The sequence below is a fragment of the Rhinopithecus bieti genome, unplaced genomic scaffold (genome assembly GCF_001698545.2).
Source record: "Rhinopithecus bieti isolate Rb0 unplaced genomic scaffold, ASM169854v2 scaffold_58095, whole genome shotgun sequence".
NCBI classification, from domain to species: domain Eukaryota; kingdom Metazoa; phylum Chordata; class Mammalia; order Primates; family Cercopithecidae; genus Rhinopithecus; species Rhinopithecus bieti.
The window spans coordinates 1,740,025-1,760,366 of NW_016823660.1; the positions used below are offsets into that span (position 1 = coordinate 1,740,025).

The 20,342-nt window shown below is 36.8% G+C and overlaps 1 protein-coding gene across 6 annotated transcripts in view; it reads left to right on the plus strand.

The window, feature by feature from the left end:
• The window catches only part of MPP7 (MAGUK p55 scaffold protein 7), a 264,439-nt gene that overhangs the window by 183,529 nt on the left and 60,568 nt on the right, over window positions 1-20,342 (plus strand). For all 6 annotated transcript variants that reach the window (XM_017861696.1, XM_017861698.1, XM_017861700.1 and 3 more), the window contains exons 6-11: window positions 5,789-5,920; window positions 12,702-12,783; window positions 13,649-13,734; window positions 17,088-17,162; window positions 17,366-17,562; window positions 18,046-18,110. In XM_017861696.1, coding sequence (XP_017717185.1) covers window positions 5,789-5,920; window positions 12,702-12,783; window positions 13,649-13,734; window positions 17,088-17,162; window positions 17,366-17,562; window positions 18,046-18,110 — 637 coding nt within the window. The remainder of the gene's footprint in view (window positions 1-5,788; window positions 5,921-12,701; window positions 12,784-13,648; window positions 13,735-17,087; window positions 17,163-17,365; window positions 17,563-18,045; window positions 18,111-20,342) is intronic.

Here is a 20,342-nt window from a genome sequence, read left to right on the forward strand (position 1 = left end):
TTTGCAGTTCTGCTGTGATGTATTAAGCATAGGTTTCTTTTTATCTTTCCTGGTTCCTAAAGGATATATTGGGCTTCCTGAACCTGTAGAGTCTTTCTCTCATCAGTTCTCAAAAATTTGCAGCCATTATCTTCGCAGGTATTTTATCATCTTGATATTGTTTATTTTTTCCCCTTTAAAACTCTTGTTGTATGCAAAAAGCATGAACCACGAAGGGAAAAAACATAAATTGAGCTCATTAAAATTAGAGTCCTTTATTGAGCAAAAATCACCAAGAAGGAGAGTGAAAGGGCAAGCTACCAAAAGGGAGAATGTATTTCTAGCACATATAACTGATAAAGACTGGGGTCCAGTATATTATAAATAGTTCTTACAAATTAATAAGAAAAAGATGCAGTAGAAAAACATGCAAATATCTTGAGGGGGCATTTCCCAAAGAGACACACGTGCCCAATAAACACAAATCGGCTTCAGTCTCATTCATTTCAAGACAAATGGACATTTCAACCACAGGAAATACCACTATACACTTGAATGGCCAAATTTAGACTAATAATGTAAAATGTTTGGGATCATGTTAGAAAGCTAGAAGAACTCACATTGTTAGTAGAAGTATAATTGAAAAACACTACTAATGTTGAATGTACTTACTATATACCCATGACCCAGGCATTGTACTCTTAAATATACTTAAATAACATCGTGTGTGTTTGTGTGTGTGTGTGTGTATATATATATATATATATATATATATATATGCATCAAAAGATATGAAACATTTATGGCAGCATTATTTATACTAGCCAAGAACTGAAAACAACCCAGATGCCCCTCAAAGGCATAATGGGTAAAGAAACTGTAAGATATTTGTATGTTGAAATACTATATAACAATGAAAAATGAATTCCTTCTACCATGGATGAATTTCACTAGCTTAATATTAGGGAAAAATGAATACACACTTATAATTCTAATTATATGCTTTTCAAATAAAGGGAAAGATTGACACTTTGGGGAATATAGAGGGCATGATGACTAGGAAGGAGCNTTGTTGGAAGCTGGGTATGTTGTGTTTCTGTAGATCAACCTTCTCCAACCATTTTGGCACCAGTGATGGGCTTCATGGAAGACAAGTTTTTCCACAGATGGGGGTTTGGGGAGTGATTTCAGTGTGATTAAAGTGCATGACATTTATTGTGTACTTTGTTTCTATTATTGTTACATAATTGCCATAATTTAGGATCAGTGGGAAACTCGAGCTTGTTTTCCTGCAACTAGATGATCCCATGTAGTGGTGATGGGAGACAGTGACAGATCATCAAGCATTAGATTCTCATAAGGAGCATGTAACCTAGATCCTCGCATACTCAGTTCACAATAGGGTTCACGCTCCTATGAGAATCTAATGCTGCTGCTCGTCTGACAGGAGGCAGAGCTCAGGTGGTAATACAAGCAATGGGGGAACAGCTATAAATATAGATGAAGCTTTGCTCATTCTCCACTAGTCACCCCCTACTGTGCGGCCCAGTTCCTAACAGGTCATAAGCGGGTACTGGTCTGTGGCCTGGGGTTGAAGACTCCTGCTGTAGATAGTATTCTTGAGCTTTATTTTGTTATACAGTTAAATTACTTGGAAACATTTTGATCTTTCAGAGGCTTATTTTTAGCTTTTTTTCAGGTGAGATCATAGCAGCATTAAATCTTGGACTTATTTTTTCCACTTTTGAGACAATACCCATCCCATAACTCTTCTCAGTGCCTATGAATTATGAGGTTTTCCTGCTAACTGATGAGAACAAGAACTATTCCTGCCCTATGCAAACTTCAGGGATTATTCTTTGTAATGCAGAGTTTCTCAACCTTAGAACTATTGACATTTATGGGCTGGATAATTGCTTCTGGAGTTTAGGGGACTGTCCTGTATACGATCAAATGTTTGGGAGCATCCCTGGCCTCAGTACAGTAGGTGGCGGTAACATCCTTTAAATTGTGACGATCAAAAAATGTCTCCGGATATTGCCAATGGCTCCAAGCGAGTACAGTTGCCCTCAGTTAAGAGCCACTGCTCTAATCCTTTCTGGTAGTTTTCTCATATGCATGCCATGGCTAAGGACTTTGCTCAGGACTCAAGGGAGACCTCCTACAGATCTCCCAAATTCTGTATCTGGCACCCTTTCCTCTTCTTTGTCTTCACTGAGAACTTTAGTCAGTTGACCTCTCTGGATTCTCAGCTCTGTTTTCTCAACTCGAGACCACTGAGTTTTGCCTGTGTTTCTTTTTTGCCATCACAGCCTGGAAACTCTAGGCTGTAATGCTGGGGCAGTCATAGGCTCACATTGTTTCCTGTCTCTCCGTGATGTCTGTCCTTTGTTGCTTGATGTCCAGCATCTTTGAAAACTATTGTTTCTTATTCTTTATTTTATGTATTTTAGTTTTAGTTTTTTTCAGGCAGATCCCTGTTAACCTCATCTTGGTCCTCATCCTTATTTTCGAAAGGTACTTTTGCTGGATGCACAATTCTGGACTGGCTATTATTTTTTTCTAAGCACTTTGAAAGTATTTGAACTGTCTTCTGATGTCCACTGGTGCTGTTAATCAGCTGTCAGTCAGTTTTCTTCTTTCCTTTCTGATGATATGTCTTTTTTGCTCTGAGTACTTTTAAGATCTTCTCTTTGCCTTTGCCATTTTGCAGTTCTGCTGTGATGTATTAAGCATAGGTTTCTTTTATCTTTCCTGGTTCCTAAAGGATATATTGGGCTTCCTGAACCTGTAGAGTCTTTCTCTCATCAGTTCTCAAAATTTGCAGCCATTATCTTCGCAGGTATTTTATCATCTTGATATTGTTTATTTTTTCCCCTTTAAAACTCTTGTTGTATGCAAAAGCATGAACCACGAAGGGAAAAAACATAAATTGAGCTCATTAAAATTAGAGTCCTTTATTGAGCAAAATCACCAAGAAGGAGAGTGAAAGGGCAAGCTACCAAAAGGGAGAATGTATTTCTAGCACATATAACTGATAAAGACTGGGGTCCAGTATATTATAAATAGTTCTTACAAATTAATAAGAAAAGATGCAGTAGAAAACATGCAAATATCTTGAGGGGCATTTCCCAAAGAGACACACGTGCCCAATAAACACAAATCGGCTTCAGTCTCATTCATTTCAAGACAAATGGACATTTCAACCACAGGAAATACCACTATACACTTGAATGGCCAAATTTAGACTAATAATGTAAAATGTTTGGGATCATGTTAGAAAGCTAGAAGAACTCACATTGTTAGTAGAAGTATAATTGAAAACACTACTAATGTTGAATGTACTTACTATATACCCATGACCCAGGCATTGTACTCTTAAATATACTTAAATAACATCGTGTGTGTTTGTGTGTGTGTGTGTGTATATATATATATATATATATATATATATATGCATCAAAAGATATGAAACATTTATGGCAGCATTATTTATACTAGCCAAGAACTGAAAACAACCCAGATGCCCCTCAAAGGCATAATGGGTAAAGAAACTGTAAGATATTTGTATGTTGAAATACTATATAACAATGAAAATGAATTCCTTCTACCATGGATGAATTTCACTAGCTTAATATTAGGGAAAATGAATACACACTTATAATTCTAATTATATGCTTTTCAAATAAAGGGAAAGATTGACACTTTGGGGAATATAGAGGGCATGATGACTAGGAAGGAGCGTAAGTGGGGGCCACTGGCGTTTGGTTAATGTTGTATTTCTTGTTTTGGGGATATTTATTTGGGCATATTCATTTTGAAATTTTATACTATACACTTACGATTTGTACTTTTGTATATATGTTATAGTCAATTCAAAAGTTTGATTAAAAACAGACACTATTTATTTGCCATTTTAGAGCTTCTGTTTCAGTAGACAGCAAATATTAACCATATAAACAAAAACTGCACATATGATTATAAATTATGGACATGTATGAAGGCAAAGAACAAGGTGCTCTGGGATTGAGTCACGAGGGGATCTGCTTTTATGTAATGTTTTGGCCAGACCTCTATGAGAAAGAGTTATTCAAGTTGAGTGAGGAGGAGGGCAGTGTAAGATAAGGTTGGAGAGGCATGCAGGACTTTTAGGACATCCTGGAGAGTTTGGTCATCCCAAGATCGATGGGCAACTTTAGAAGGGTTATTAAGGGGTAGTTATGTGATTTAAGTTTTAAAAATAATCACTCTGGCTACACTGTGAATTGTGGACTTGAAAATGGGCCAGAGTTGAATGCTGCTGAACCATTTAAAGACTACTGGAGTGCTCCGGGCAAAAATGATGGCATCCATGATCTAGACCAGGGACCTGTCAGCTTTTTATGTAAAAAGTATGTGTTCTACCTGCTAAACTTTGCCATTGTAGCATGACAGCAGCCATAGACAATGGATAAATGAATGAGTATGGGCTGTGTTCCAGTAAAACTTGATTTACAAAACAGATCTTGTAGTTTACCAGTCTCTGATCTAAAGTGGAGAAAAGAAAACCTTTAGGTGTATTTTGGAAGTGGGTTTAATAGGATATGCACCAGGTGCAGTGGCTCATGCCTGTAATCTCAGCACTTTGGGAGTCCAAGGCGAGTGAATCAAGAAGTCAGGAGTTCAAGGCCAGCCTGAGCAAAATGATGAAACCCCGTCTCTACTAAAAATACAAAAAACTAGCCAGGCGTGGTGGCGGGCACCTGTAATCCCAGCTACTCGGAGGCTGAGGCAGAGAATTGCTTGAACCTGGGAGGTGGAGGTTGCAGTAAGCCGAGATTGCACCACTGCACTACAGCCTGGGCGACAGGGTGAGACTCTGTCTAAAATTTAAAAAAAAAATTAAAAATTAGCTGGGCATTGGGGCATGCATTTGTAATCCTGGCTACTCAGGAGGCTGGAGAATTAGGATCGCTTGAGCCTAGGCGTTGAGGTTGTAGTGAGCTATGATCCCACCACTGAACTCTAGCCTGCATAACAGAGCAAGACCTTGTGTCTAAAAAAATGTTTTTTAAAAATAGAATATATATTGGATGTTGAGAATGTCAGTAAGAGGAGAGGATTCAAGGATGGCGTGAGTAATTTATGAATAGTGGTGTGGCTTATTAGGGGTCAAGTTCGTTGAAAGTCCAAAACCCACTCATCTAAAATAGTGAATTGTGACATGTCAAAGTTCTGGCGTTCTTTTCATCTTTGGTATAGAATTACTTTTATTTTTTTATACACATAGTAGTCACCAATTGCACAAACAGTTAAAGTGAGGAAAAAAAAAAGAATCTATCATATTGATCATCATTGTGTTTTCTGCTAGTAGCAGAAAAAATAGTAGGAAATAACAAAATACAGGATATTCTCAGACTGTCATTGACAATGCATCTTTAGCCCTCATGTTCTCCTTTCCTCCAAAAGTAACATCCCCCGCACTCTTACCACAAATTGCTACCTTTTTAAGGATAAACCAGAGAGTGTACATATAATCTTAGAGGAGATTATTTACATATATCAGTGACACTGGGGACAGAGGTGACTGCTAAGTAGAGCTGCCATCTGCTCTCTGGACAGGCACTGTTTTCCATTCCATTTGTGGAAGAGGTACCTGTTCAAGTAATTGCATTATTACCACTACTATGTCAGAACCGTAATACTGTTTGGATTTTCCTTATAGTTAGATGTGTTTGAGATTGTATATGTTATGTGTATATATACATAATATAAGTATATATATAAGTGTATATATTTACTTATTTAAATCAACCTTTGAATATTACAGGCTTTGCTCTCTGTACATGATACTGTGGCTCAGAAGAATTACGACCCTGTGTTGCCTCCTATGCCTGAAGATATTGATGATGAGGAAGACTCAGTAAAAATAATCCGTCTGGTCAAAAATAGAGAACCACTGGTGAGTTTTGGTGCTCAGATATGAGTAGATATCATGATAGGGCCAAATCTGATGGTGCATACCGTGTATAACTCTCTTTAAAATGTGCTTCCTCTGTGTTCTCAAACTTTAAAAGAAATGGAATATTGATGTCTAAAGAACATGCTTTTGAAAAATGAAAATGAAGCCCAATAAAATAATAGACATTTTATTGGCTACATTTAAATAGCAATGATTTTGAAAATATAACCTGTTGACATTTATGAAAGAAAGTGTAACATGTACCAAGCATGGCTGATTTCAGATTAAATGGTACAACTTAAAAAAATTGCTTTTGTCTATGGGAATGCAACTTTAAGTTATTTTATATACTTAATTCAATTGCTTTTTAAATTTAAACTAATTTACAGCAGGTTCAACAAAACTTTTGAGAAGTCTCAGTGAAGTAAACATCTAATTTCTTTGATAAACATCTTTTGAATATCTTATTTGATCAGGAGGCGTGGAACTTAAATTTGTTTAATTTAATTTAATCTTATTTTATGTTTAAGTAGCTCTATTTTTAAAAATAAAAAAAAGCTTAATATAGAAAAATAGAACCTCTAATGGCAGTAAAGAAATTTCCAAAATTATTTGTTAGCTATTCCTTAAATAAAGTATTAAGATTCAAAATGTCATTTTAAATATTGGAATATGAAATCAAATGAATAGAATTACTTGTCTTGACATTTTTCTCATTCAAATGTATAGTTAGTGTATTATCTTTGCAATTATTGTTAAGGTAAAGTAAGATTATTGAGTGAGCAGATTTAAAGTGTAAAAATTATACTACCCAGAAAAATAGAAAGTACTTTCAACAGATTTGTTATTTAACATCAGTCAAATGACATTTGTTAGTTTGGGGAGATTGTTGGAGAAGTCACAGGACTGTCAAAGCGAAATGAAAAACACACAGAGAGAAGATTAAGAGTCAAAGATATCTTTAGGAGAATGAGCCCTAGTCATGAGAATCAGAAGTAGGCAAAGTGCTGGAAGCTAAGCTGAAATAAAATTCTAGCAAGTGGATGGTCAGGAAATGCTTGACAAGTGATTCACGAGGAAAGGCTGCAACATTTGGCAACCAAGGGGTAGGTTACCAGTGTTATCTAAAAATGCAGTTTTGTTTATTGGGATCCATAATGTGGTGACATGAACACAGCTTGCATTAGATGACCTAAGTGGGAGTTGGGATTCTGTCACTTTGCCCTGTATCCTATAGAGCAAACCACTCACCATCTCAGCCTCAGGTTCCTTATCAGAAAATCAGGAAATGTACCTCTTTGCAAGTGTTTTTGAACATCAGCTAAGATATAACGTGTTTGGAATGGTTTATGAGTTCTGAAGCATTATGCAAACATGATGTAAATATTAGAATATATTCTATCTAATATTTAAAAAATATTAGAATTTATAATCTATTTAATATTTAAAAGATAAAAGCTAAGTTGCATCTGCTCAAGGAGAGAATGGTTACCTCGGAGAACAGGCTGTGAACACAGGTCATGTGGGTATTAGATAATGGATAGGAAAAAGGGTGATCACTTGAGGGGCAAGATCCCTTGAAAATGAAATTCTGTTTGTTGGTGAGTAGATTTTGATCCTAAATTCTCAGTGTTACTTGCATGGGCTGTCCTCTTGCTTCTTTGAGAACAGTGGTTCTCAGATTTTGGTATTGGAAGAATGACCTGAGATGCCTATGTAAAATGCAGATATCTGGGCTGAATCCCAAGGAATTTATATCAGGAGAGTTTTCTTGGTGCCTGGGAATCTTGGTTTTAAAAAGTGTTTCAGATGTTCTTTGTGCAAGTTTTTGGTAGATCACACTTTAAAACACTTATTTCAAGGGCTCAACCTGAAATTCACTGTGTCACCTACTTGAGGAGACCTTGCAATGTTGGCAGTTTATAGGAAATAAATAAAATAATTTTTTTTTTTTGCTTTTGAGACGGAGTCTCACTCTGTTGCCAGGCTGGAGTGCAGTGGTGCGATCACGGCTCACTGCAACCTCCGTTTCCTGGGTTCAAGCAATTCTATAGGAGATAAATTTTTTGTTTAAGGAAATCATGATAACCCAGTAAGCAGTCCCTTTTTATAAACCATTTTACAGAATTAATAATTAAGAAAAATCTAACCGGAATTTATTTTTTCAATCTAACTTGAAATTCTCCATACTCTATTTTTATTTTATTTTATTTTATTTTTTATTTTTTTTTTGAGACGGAGTCTCGCTCTGTCGCCCGGGCTGGAGTGCAGTGGCCGGATCTCAGCTCACTGCAAGCTCCGCCTCCCGGGTTTACGCCATTCTCCTGCCTCAGCCTCCCAAGTAGCTGGGACTACAGGCGCCCGCCACCTCGCCCGGCTAGTTTTTTGTATTTTTTAGTAGAGACGGGGTTTCACCGTGTTCGCCAGGATGGTCTCGATCTCCTGACCTCGTGATCCGCCCGTCTCGGCCTCCCAAAGTGCTGGGATTACAGGCTTGAGCCACCGCGCCCGGCCCATACTCTATTTTTAAAACAAAATCACGTATAATAAATTCAAAATAATTATGTAGGAAAATATGTAATTTTAAAAATATTAGATCCAATTTTAATTTATTTTGCATTTGCAGACTATGCCATAGGATTGATGACTTTTGTACAGTATCACATGTAATGTACTCTGTGTTTTTGAGATTTGATCTTATTTTCACGCAAATATATTGCACTGGGAATACATCAAACAATTGTGGTAAGAGAGGTTTGGAAAGCAGTATGGAAATAGAAGTCTTCAAGAATGAAGGGTTCAAAGTGAAGATTGATTCAAGTGGTAGTATCATGTAGAAAGCGAGAGATTGTTCTTCAAGTCTGTAGTTTACCCCCCAAGCAAAGTGGAATCAGGGGATAGCAAGAAGATTCTATCAGGGCACTTATCTCTGTCTATAATGAGACCCTTATGCGTTGGAGTGCTTTGCGTTATCTGCACATTCCAGAAGTGATTTTATCCTGCCCATGGCTTTCAGAAGCATCTGTGTGCCAGAGACTCCCAAGGTTATTTCTCTTCCAGTCTTTTCTTCTAATCTTTAAATTCATATATCCATCTGTCTATTCGTTATCTCCATTTGGTGGTCTAATAGACATCTCAATTTTCACATATCCAAAAATAAACTGCCAATCTTTGTCCCCAAATCTGTTTCACCCTTGTCTTAACCCCTTTTAGTTGATGGCAATTCCATCCTCCCAGCTGCTCAGCCACAAGACGTTGAGCCTATCTTTAATCCCTCTCTTTCTTTTGCATTCCATAGGCAATCCACTGGGAAATCCTTTAGACTCTACCAATAATATATCCAGATCCCCTTTCATCACCTCTACTCCTGCCAGTCAGATCCATGCCACCATCATCTTTCCCTTGAATTATTGTTCAGAGTGAGCATCCCAAATCTGAAGATCTGAAATCCAAAATGTACCAAAATCTGAAACATTCTGAGTGCAGACATGAGCTCCAAGGAAGTGGTCATTGGAGCCTTTTGGATTTCATATTTTTGGATTTGGGATGCTCAACTGATAAGAATGCAAATATGCCCAAATCTGAAAAAAATATGTGGGATCTGAAACACTTCTGGTCTAAGCGTTTCAGACAAGGAATCCCCAACCTGTATTAACCTCTCATTAATTTTATTGCTTTAGCCCTTGCCATCCTTCACTCTTAACACAGTGGGTGGAGTGGTCCTCCTAGATTGTGCCCCTCCTGCTGTTCACAACCTTGCATGTTCCCTCTTTCATTTGGAGTAAAGCCCAGTCTCCTCACAGTGACTCATAAAGCACATAAGCTGACTCCCTTCTGCCTTTGACCTCATCTCCTCTTGCTGCTCGTCTTCTACTGGGCTCCAGCCACACTGGTTACCTTGCTCTCCCTTGAACATTTCATTCATAGCCCCCTTGGCACCTTTGCACTGGCTGTGTCTTCTGTTCGTTCCCATTGGCTAACTTCTTCACCTCCGTCCAGTCTTTGTTCACTCAGATGTCATCTTCTCAGTGAGTCCTGTGTCTTTGCATTGTCTTTCCTCCGCTTGCCCTGGCATCCTGGTCTTCTGTTTCCTCCCCTACATCCCCTCACACCCGCACAGTGGGTATAATACCACCTGATAGGGTTTGGGTCTGTGTCCCCACCCAAACCTCATCTTGTAGCTCCCATAAAAACCACGTGTTGTGGGAGGGACCTGGTGGGAGATAATTGAATCATAGGAGCAGGTCTTTCCCATGCTGTTCTTGTGATAGTGAATAAGTGTCATGAGATCTGATGGTTTTAAAAACGGGAGTTTCCCTGCCAACCTCGCTCTTTGCCTGCTGCCATCCATGTAAAATGTGACTTGCTCCTCCTTTCCTTCCACCATGATTGTGAGGCCTCCCCAGTTACATGGAACTGTAAGTCCGTTAAACCTTCCTTTCATAAATTGCCCAGTCTCAGGCATGTCTTTATCAGCAGTGTGAAGACAGACTAATACACCACCCTCTAACATACTGTATAATGTATGTAATTATTCTATCTCTTGTTTATTGTCTTGTCTCCCCCATTGGGATGAGAAAGCAGACATTTTTTTCTTTTTCATCAGTTTATTATAAGCCCTTAGAACAGTGCCTTGCACAGAGTAAGTTCTCAATAAACATTGGTTAACTTCATTGAATACGAAAAAGTCAAAGGAACTAGCATTAAGCACAACAAACAGGTTGTAGCCCTATACTGAAAACAGTGCAGTCCATAGTACAGAGAGATACTGGTTCCACTTAACTAACTCTGTGTTACAAACCATGGTGGTATGTTGTGGCCAAAACAATATTATTTTGGGAGTTGATGAGCTCATCTGGGAGGTTCTCACTTGGAGTTCCTCTTACATACAGTCAGATGGTGGTGGCTGGAGTCAACTGAGGGCTCCTTCATTTACACAACTGTTACCTGGGCTTGGAGCTGTAAGGTTTGGGGCTGGCCAAGTATCTCTTTCTCTAAGTGTTATCTTTACTTGGCTAGCTTGGGGTTCCTCACAGCATAGCAGTGGTCATGATTTCTTACATGGCAGTGAGATTCCCATAGAGCAAGTGTCTCAAGAGGCCCGAGTGGCAGCTACAGATCTTCTTATAGCCTTTGAAGCCTCAAAACCATTTTTACCACTTAATGTGGGAATAGGGCATGCACATACAAGGAGGGAAGGAATTGGTGATCCCCCTTTTAGAGACAATCTCCTACAGGAGTAATGAACTCATGGACAGAATGAACTTATGAACAAAAGCTTATGGAAAGATAGAGGTTAAGCAGTATTGGATGATAATTAAGATGAATAATTGTGTCTCTGGTCAGATTGCCTTAAACAAGTCCTGACTTTTCCATATGCTAGTTGTCTGATCTTAGACAAATTACAGCCATTTAATATTCAATTTCTCATCCAGAAACTATGGATAAGTAAACTTAGATTACTAGGCTTTTCTGCCATTGGGCATATTTGGTGGGAAAATTTGAGACATGTCATTAAGGAAAATGAAAGTTGATTTAATCAAACTAATTAGTTGTATTGGGAATATTACATATCCAGTCATTTTGGAAACAAGTTAGAACTTGAAATAAAAGCAGAAAATACCAGTAATTGGTGAGTCTAAGCTTTGTGACCGTGGAGAGATGCTCATTCAAGTCTTTGGCCTTGAATGCAAGCATAGGCGATGAAAAATGCCGTAAAATGCCTGTCACTTAATTCTTTGATTTTTTTTTTTACTATTATTAGCTATGTATCTGATAGTTATGTATGAAGGATACTTATTACAGATGGACTCTTACTTTGTTTACATGTCTGTTCTTTAATGATATAAATGTGTTTATTGACAAACTTGAGAAAAATTTCACTTCTTTAGGATGAATTCTGCCATCACCGAAAAGCTTGCCTTTTTAGCAGTATTATGCAGTGTTGGATGGCATTGCAAAACCAATGCCAGATTCTTAAAAGGAAAGTCATGGAAAGGCTTTCAAAGTAACCACTTGTGCCTGTTGTTCTTACAAAGCAGCAGTCAATTTGCTTCTGAATATCTGTAAGTGAAGAATTTTTGACTTCTTTTTGAGACCGTTTCCTAATCTTATGCCAATACTTCTATTTGCACTAGGTACAATCCTAGTTGACTAAAACCATGGAGTAAGAGCTCTTTCTTCTAATCATTTGTCTTAGACTTAGGCAACAAATATAACTAATTTCTGGGTTTTAACTTTTTTCTTTTTATAATTATCACCAAGCTTTTAAAAAATATTTTTAAATTATTTTTTGCTATGATAACTGAATATGATAGAAGGATCACTGAACTAACTAAAAGTCAAATGATCTGGGTTTTAGTTTTCTAACATATAGAATCTTTTGTCTATTAGTGTAATTGTCATTATTCCACTTTCTTGATGCAGTACTATAAAGATAAAAGAATGAAGAGTTGCTTTAAAAGGGTAAAACCAAACAACATTCAAATACAAGGTATTTTATAATGAAAAGAAGATATGTTTATTTTACACAGTTTTGAAGAGGTTGAAGATTTCAAAATCCTTAAATTGGGCTGAAACCTTTCAATGCTATGTAGATAGAATATCCTCTAGTCATGAGAATAGACATTGTAAGACAAATGGCATGATGTCTATTTTTCCTGCCTCATTTTTTTTTTAGTTGTTTTCTCTTTTTTCAGATGAATGTCCTTATTTCCTTCCTTTTTCTAACACCCAGTACACACATTTACCCACAAATGCTCTTTTGTTTTTGTCTTAAAAGGGAGCTACCATTAAGAAGGATGAGCAGACTGGGGCAATCACTGTGGCCAGAATCATGAGAGGAGGAGCTGCAGATAGAAGTGGTGAGACTTTGAATGTTAACCAAGTACAGACTAATCATGTGTTTTGTGTGTAGCATTTCCAATAGATAACTAAGAGGATAACAATCTTTGGATCTAATACAGCAAAACAAATAATAAGATACTTTTCTCTGTGTTGAAATGTGAGAGCCTATTTAAATAAATGATAGATAAACATTACTCTACGGTCTTCTTGTACACAAGCATCCAAAGCTATATTAAAACTTGTGGGCTGGGCACGGGGCTCACGCCTGTAATCTCAGCACTTTGGGAGACCAAGGCGGGTGGAACATGAAGTCAGGAGATCAAGACCATCCTGGCTAACACAGTGAAACCCTGTCTCTACTAAAAATGCCAAAAAAAAAAAAAAGCGGGGCATGGTGGTATGCACCTGTAGTCCCCAGCTACTTCGGAGGCTGAGGCAGGAGAATTGCCTGAACCCAGGAGGCGGAGGTTGCAGTGAGCTGAGATCGCGCCACTGCACTCCAGCCTGGGTGACAGAGCGAGACTCTGTCTCAAAAAAAAAAAAAAAAATCTTGTTTCTGTGTTTCTCAATTGAAAAGTACTGCTAAGAGCATGCAGCCTTTAAGATAAATAAAAATTATTTTATTAGTATATCAGTAATGTGCATTTCTAGACAAAGACCAAGCTGCTGTTACCATTTCTTGGCCAGCATTACTATGTTGCGGTCTTTGAATCACTGCTATGGAGAGGCGTAGAGACTGAAACCTGAGACATGTGAAGGTCTCCTTTCCAGTCGTTAAATGTATTAACGGAACCTAACAATGCTTTAATTATGGAAACAACTGCAAGTTACAGTTTCTGTTGTGGGTAACACTGCTAATTTACCAGATCTCGTATTTCTCAGGTCTTATTCACGTTGGTGATGAGCTTAGGGAAGTGAACGGGATACCAGTGGAGGATAAAAGGCCTGAGGAAATAATACAGATTTTGGTAAGCTGTAAATTTCTTTTAAAGGTACAATAAAAATAAAATTGAATCACTGTATTTCAGACTTTTAGACTTGATTTGACATAGACACAATTTGTATTAAGCAGTGCAGAGTTCGAACCCCCGCTCCATCACTTAATCCCTGTGTGTCCTTGGAAAATACCTTAATCTATTCATGCCTCAGTGTTTTCATTTACAAAATGAGAATAAGAGGTAGCTATCCATGTGGAGTGTTTTGAGGATTGAATGAGGGAGTATATATAAAGAGTTTTAGGGCCGGGAGCAGTGGCTTATGCCTGTAATCCCAGCACTTTGGGAGGCTCAGACAGGTGGATCACCTGAGTTCAGGAGCTCAAGACCAGCTGGGCCAACATGATGAAACCCATCTCTACTAAAGATACAAAACAAAATTAGCTGCACATGGTGGCAGGCGCCCGCAGTCCCAGCTACTTGGGAGCCTGAGGCAGGAGAATCGCTTGAACCCAGGAGATGGAGGTTGCAGTGAGTCGAGATCGCGCCACTGCACTCCAGCCTGGGCAACACAGCAAGACTTTGTCTCAACAACAAAAAAAAGAATTTAGTACCTGTCCCAAGTCTGTACTTAGCAGATGACATCTACCCTGTGGCTGATGATGCATTTATCTTTATCTTCCTCCCATCGACGCCATCATATTCTACGCTGTGGATCATAGCAATACAAATTAGTCAAACTGATTTATGATGTCTTTTGATATCTGACACTTGAATACAATTATTTTATGCCTTGGCAATATTAATTCTAAAGTTCATTCATAAGATAAAAGGAAGGGAAACTCTCTCTTTTATGTATGAAAACATACTGAAACCTATACCAACTAGAAGAGGTTTGAGTGTGTCTCAAAAACAGATCTCCGTAGATACGAAAATTTAGTATATGGTTAAGGTGGCATTTAAAATCAGTGGGAAAACTGGAACATTTCATAAATGGTATCAGGTTAATGACTCAGAAAAAATAAGGTCAATCCTTGTTTTATACAATATGTAAAAATAAATTCCCAACAAATTAAATATTTAAATGCAAAAAAATCACAGAAATTGCCCAATAAAATGTAATATACAAGTTTTATAAGTATGAGGTAGAAAATACTTTTAACCTTGATATGAAAGTCAAATAGAAAATAACAGATGTGTCTACTAGAATTCAAAACTTTCTTTATAGAAAAAAGGTGCCATAAAGAAACATCAAAGACAAATGAGATTGTACAAAAAATATTTTCAATATATATAATAAAAGGCTAATATTTCAAAATATATACAGAGATGATAAAAATCAATAAGAAAAACATTTACAGAAAAATCAGCAATGCATATGAACAAATACTTTACAAAAGAAAACATGGATGTCTGGAAAGCATCAGGTTCCTTGAGATTGGAAATCTTGATGATGCCTAGAGTTGGTCAGGGTGTAGGAAAATAGGTATATTTATATGATTTGGGGATGAGATAAGTTATTAGTAGAACTTTTTGAGATCTGAAACTACCAAAATTTCAAATGTGCATACCCTTTAATCAAGAAATTCAACTATTGGAAATTAGTTCTCAAGCAATAATTTGGTAAATGTGTGTAAACAAAACATTTCAAAAATATTTGGATACTACCAAGAAAGTTGCGTTGATCAAATAATCATTCATCCATATGCTAGATTATTGTGAGGCAATCACAGTGAGAGGTAGACCTATATGGCTCAGCAGTAATAGTAATAAGAATTGAGTCCTTAATAAATGACACTGTTATAAGGACCACAGATCCATTAAAAAAAACACACACACATACACAAACTAGAAAAATGAGGAGATTATAGAGCAAATTTTGTTTTCTCTCTACCAATGTAATTCAGTATTACAGTATGAGAATTCTTTATAAGATTTGTGAGTGCCTTTTACGGTAAGCAATAGCAATGATATTACCATTTTGAAATAAATCAACCCTTTATAAAATTCTATTATTTAAACTGTCAGAATCCCATTTTACTTCAGTTACTGTGTTGCACTAGAGCTGCCTTCTTAAGGCTCGCCAGAGCTGACTGTATGATGCACCATTTCCCAACTCAGCTTTCAGCAACTGCATGCTGGCGGATTGAAATTGGCTATAGTGAAAGTATTTATACCATGGAAATTGACAGACAGTACACATCAGAGCTTTTTTTTTTTTTCTTTTTAAACAAATGGAGTCCTGGTTTACCAGCACACCACAGATAGTGAGCCTCAGAAAGATATGTCTTGCCCTACTCCTCTTCCTTTCATATCTTTCAAATGTGCCAACTATTGAGTGCTTTTATGGAGCTTACAAATGAGCAGGAGTAACATATCTTATGAAATAATTGCATAAATAATTAAATTTGGCTACAATAAATGCTAAAAAGAGAGAGACAGAAAATGACATGAGAGTATATTTAAAGAGAGATCATATCTAAGATAAGAAAAATTTGTGGGTGCTGGTATTTATTTTAATGAAGTTAGAATAGATACTCAGTCTTTTCATCTTGCAATTAATCTATTACATTTGATATTTTACTGACTAACCAGAATGCAATAGATATGAATGTTCTTTTTTTCTTTTCTGATGGGCATTGCCCCTAATTGAATCATATATTTATAATGGCACTACTGACATTATAGGTGTTTTGTCCCCCAAAACATGGATGCTGATGCTTAGATGTAACTGCCTGAAACTTGTACATTATTATTATTATTATTATTTTAAAGGCAGCATCTTGCTCTGTCACCTAGACTGGAGTGCAGTGGTGCAATCACAGCTCACTGCAGCCTTGAACTCCTGGGCTCAAGAGGGCTTAGCCTCATCACCATACTTGGCTAATTTTTAAAATTTTTTTTGTGGAGACAGGGGTTTAGCTATATTGCCCAGGCTGGTCTTGAACTCCTGGGCTTAGGTGATTCTGCCACCTTGCCTCCCAAAACACTGGAATTACAGGCACAAGCCACTGCACCCAACCCTCTAGACATTATCTACTCTAGTCATTGAATACTGTGTTTATTTTATTTAAGTCATTGTGCATATTTTGTGTGTTTCTATTTCGAAGAAACTTGGATGGGAATGTATTTACTGACACCTTAAAAGTATGCAGGAAGTAAAAGTGGATTTAGGAGTTAATGTTTTTTAACTTATTCTACAAACTTCAGAGCTTTCTTTCTCACATTACAGGAATTTCTACAAAAATAGTTTCCTCCGTTTAGTCTATCTAAGAGTAGAAACCCCAAGCTTGTAAATTTTCAGATGCATTTCACTTTCTACCTATTTTACCTTACTCTTCCTTGGGTCTGGTTTTCTTACAACTCCTTCTTTCATCTGATACCAGGCTCAGTCTCAGGGAGCAATTACATTTAAGATTATACCCGGCATCAAAGAGGAGACACCATCAAAAGAAGGCAAGGTAATTATTGCTTGAAAACATTTTTTTGTGCGTGGGAGGGAAGTCATGTTTTTCCATCCAGCACATATCCACTTTGTCATAACATATCTCTTTCAATATTCCAGTTTTAAAATTACTGTGTTTGGAGTCGGAGTTAGGAGAATATAGGCCATTTCACCTTTATTTTTTATCTTTATTCATCTTTAATGAAACTTTTCTTCCAGATGTTTATCAAAGCCCTCTTTGACTATAATCCTAATGAGGATAAGGCAATTCCATGTAAGGAAGCTGGGCTTTCTTTCAAAAAGGGAGATATTCTTCAGATTATGAGCCAAGATGATGCAACTTGGTGGCAAGCGAAACACGAAGGTGATGCCAACCCCAGGGCAGGCTTGATCCCCTCAAAGCATTTCCAGGAAAGGTGAGCTGCTGGTACATAAGAATGGCTTTTCTCCAGCTGACCTTTTGTTCTCTGCAAAATATCATTCTAGCATTGATGTGATAAAATATGCTATAAAACCTTGCCTTAGAATTTTTTATCCCTTGGGTTTGGATTTCTGTTTTGTCTAACTAAGTATGATGAATGACCAAAAATAATATGACAGTACTGGGTCATATTAGATTTTTGTTATGAAGCAAATGGAAAATAGCACATTAATATCTTGAAACCATGTTGATATGAAAGGTGGAAAAAGAAAAAAAAAGACCAGTAGTTTTGGAGGGAGGGAAGATAATTTACAAAAATTTGAAAGTGGGCGATTTGTTTCTTAATTTGAATCGGTTGCATTACATTCATTTTTTTCTCTAACCTTTAAGTTTTTTCTTAAGACTAAATATTTTGATGTTGTATTCACCTCAGACCTGTGCTGAAAACTGATAGGCATGTTGACCTTGTTTCTCCCAGGAGACTGGCTCTGAGACGACCAGAAATATTGGTTCAGCCCCTGAAAGTTTCCAACAGGAAATCATGTAAGTTTGTTAATAAGAATGCAGAGTAACCAAACCCCGATGTTTATTTTTGACTATTAGAGCAGGTGCTCATGGCAGAATAAAGGGTCCTATTACCCTAGCAATAACTTTGGGATCATCAATTCTCAGGAACAAACAAATATGAGATTCATATTTGGAATATTAACATGAATCTTTTGAGGAAAGTGGTGGTTGAGGTTGTTAATAATAAATCCATGACTCACTCATTAAGAAAGGAACTAACTACTACTACTGTCTTTGATTTCCAAATATAGGTATTTTATTAAATGTAACCTAAGATATAGCTCTTATTTCTTCAAAGCCAGGAGGTTTGGGTTAGGTATTTCTTGGTAAAGATTAGGGAGAAAAAAAAATCTACCATTTTGTTGGGTACGAAAGCAGTTGTGCTCAAGACCAATTGTTCTTAATTCCTTTCTTATCCCCAGATCATAATACTTCTGACCTTTAGCCTATCCCTTTGGAGTTATCACCAGACTAAAAGAAAATGAGAGAAAGACAAAGGATGGCTACCGTATGATTACTGAAAAACATAGTGTGCATTTAAGTACTTTTTTTCTCTTTCAGCCTAACCTTCTGTCAGCTTTTCTTTACTTCCCACCACCCACCTCTTCAAGTCCACATCCCATAAATTCCCTATGTCACCTCCCCTAGATGTTTCATGGTTCTAGGTATTTTAAGAGAAAAAAACCAACCCTTTGTTTTCAGCATAGAAATTGTACATTCGACAGCGGAATGACCAAATAAATGGCCCTGGAATTTTACACCAACATCTGTTTTTAGTATTGTTGCATTTTTCACATCTCCTGTGATTTCTGTCAGTTTGCAGAAGCATATAGCCCAGGAATCACATTAGAAGAGAGCCAAATTGTAGTCGAGTATAAATCTCACAAATCTCACAAGCAGTCAAATGCTTGAAGTGGAGCACTGATTCAAAAGCCTGCTTGTCCTTGCTGCATTAAGTCCAGGCACAAGGAAAAAAATCCTTGTCACAGAATGCTACACGTCTTCTGATGTGAGGAAGCTTAAAGCTTTCATGAGAACATTGCATTGTTCTTAAGCGAGATGACTTTTCACTGGCCAACTCACCAACAGAAAGGAGCTTTGAGACTCCTTACCTGACTTGCTCTTAAAGGGATTTTAAAATAGGAGGCTTACACATTTCTAATATATTTGGTATATGTAGGATAAGATATGTGTCACTGAAAGATGAAATAAATGTAATTATACTTGAATCTGGATCCATACTCAACTCTGTTTGAGTCCCAGGCAACTTAGAAATTTACAGTTTGATATTATTATGAATTTTCATTGATTGAAAATTTTTGATAAGTGTATATGTGTTTCTTTAAAAGAACTATACAAAAGGGATATAGTGCTTTTTAATAGCTCTTTCAAACTGGTTTCTGTATAGATGCATATGAAGGTGAGGGGTATGTGTGTGTGTGTGTTTGTGTGTGTCTATGTAGAAGTATTAATTGTAACAGAGTCCTTTTGTCTGTTGATTTGCATAATTTCTTTTTTATGTTAATACTCCAATATGTGGATCTGATAAATATTTATTCTAGCATTTATCTTTACTGAAATGTCCTCATTTGAATAATTTTGTTTTTTTTTTTTTACCTTTTCTGCCTCTTGAATACCATTCAGAAATGTTTGCTGGTCCGCCCCTCTTTCTTCTCTCTCTCTCTCTTTTTTGTTAAGCTAGATTTTGATTCACTGAGAGATGCATTATTTGTTTTTATATATGTTATTTATTTTCAAATAAATCTGGTCAAAATTACCCTTATTAAATAATAAACATATAACAGATATGGCCTTGTTCAGAGAGACAATATATTTCTGTGACAATTAAATAGGAAGCTAATGTCTTTATTCTCAAAGAATTGAAATTCTACTTGAAATTTCCTTGAATATTGTCTCACATAAAGTTAAAAGTTATGCATAAATCATTGTATTGATTCTGAACATTTTAAATGGCATTTAAAAGCACTTTAACCTATCTTTTGGTGATGATTCTTTACATGACTAAAACTTGTAAAGGCCATCTGATCCACTGCTTTCTGGACTTCAGTATTTGGTACTTAGGGTTTTGGAATAGGAAACTTACGTTATCTTGCCCTTTGCTGAATTATAGGAAAATGCTGTGAAGAAAAACAACAAGTTGATATAAAATCTTTTATTTTATGATTTTGAATATTAATGGATAGGGTT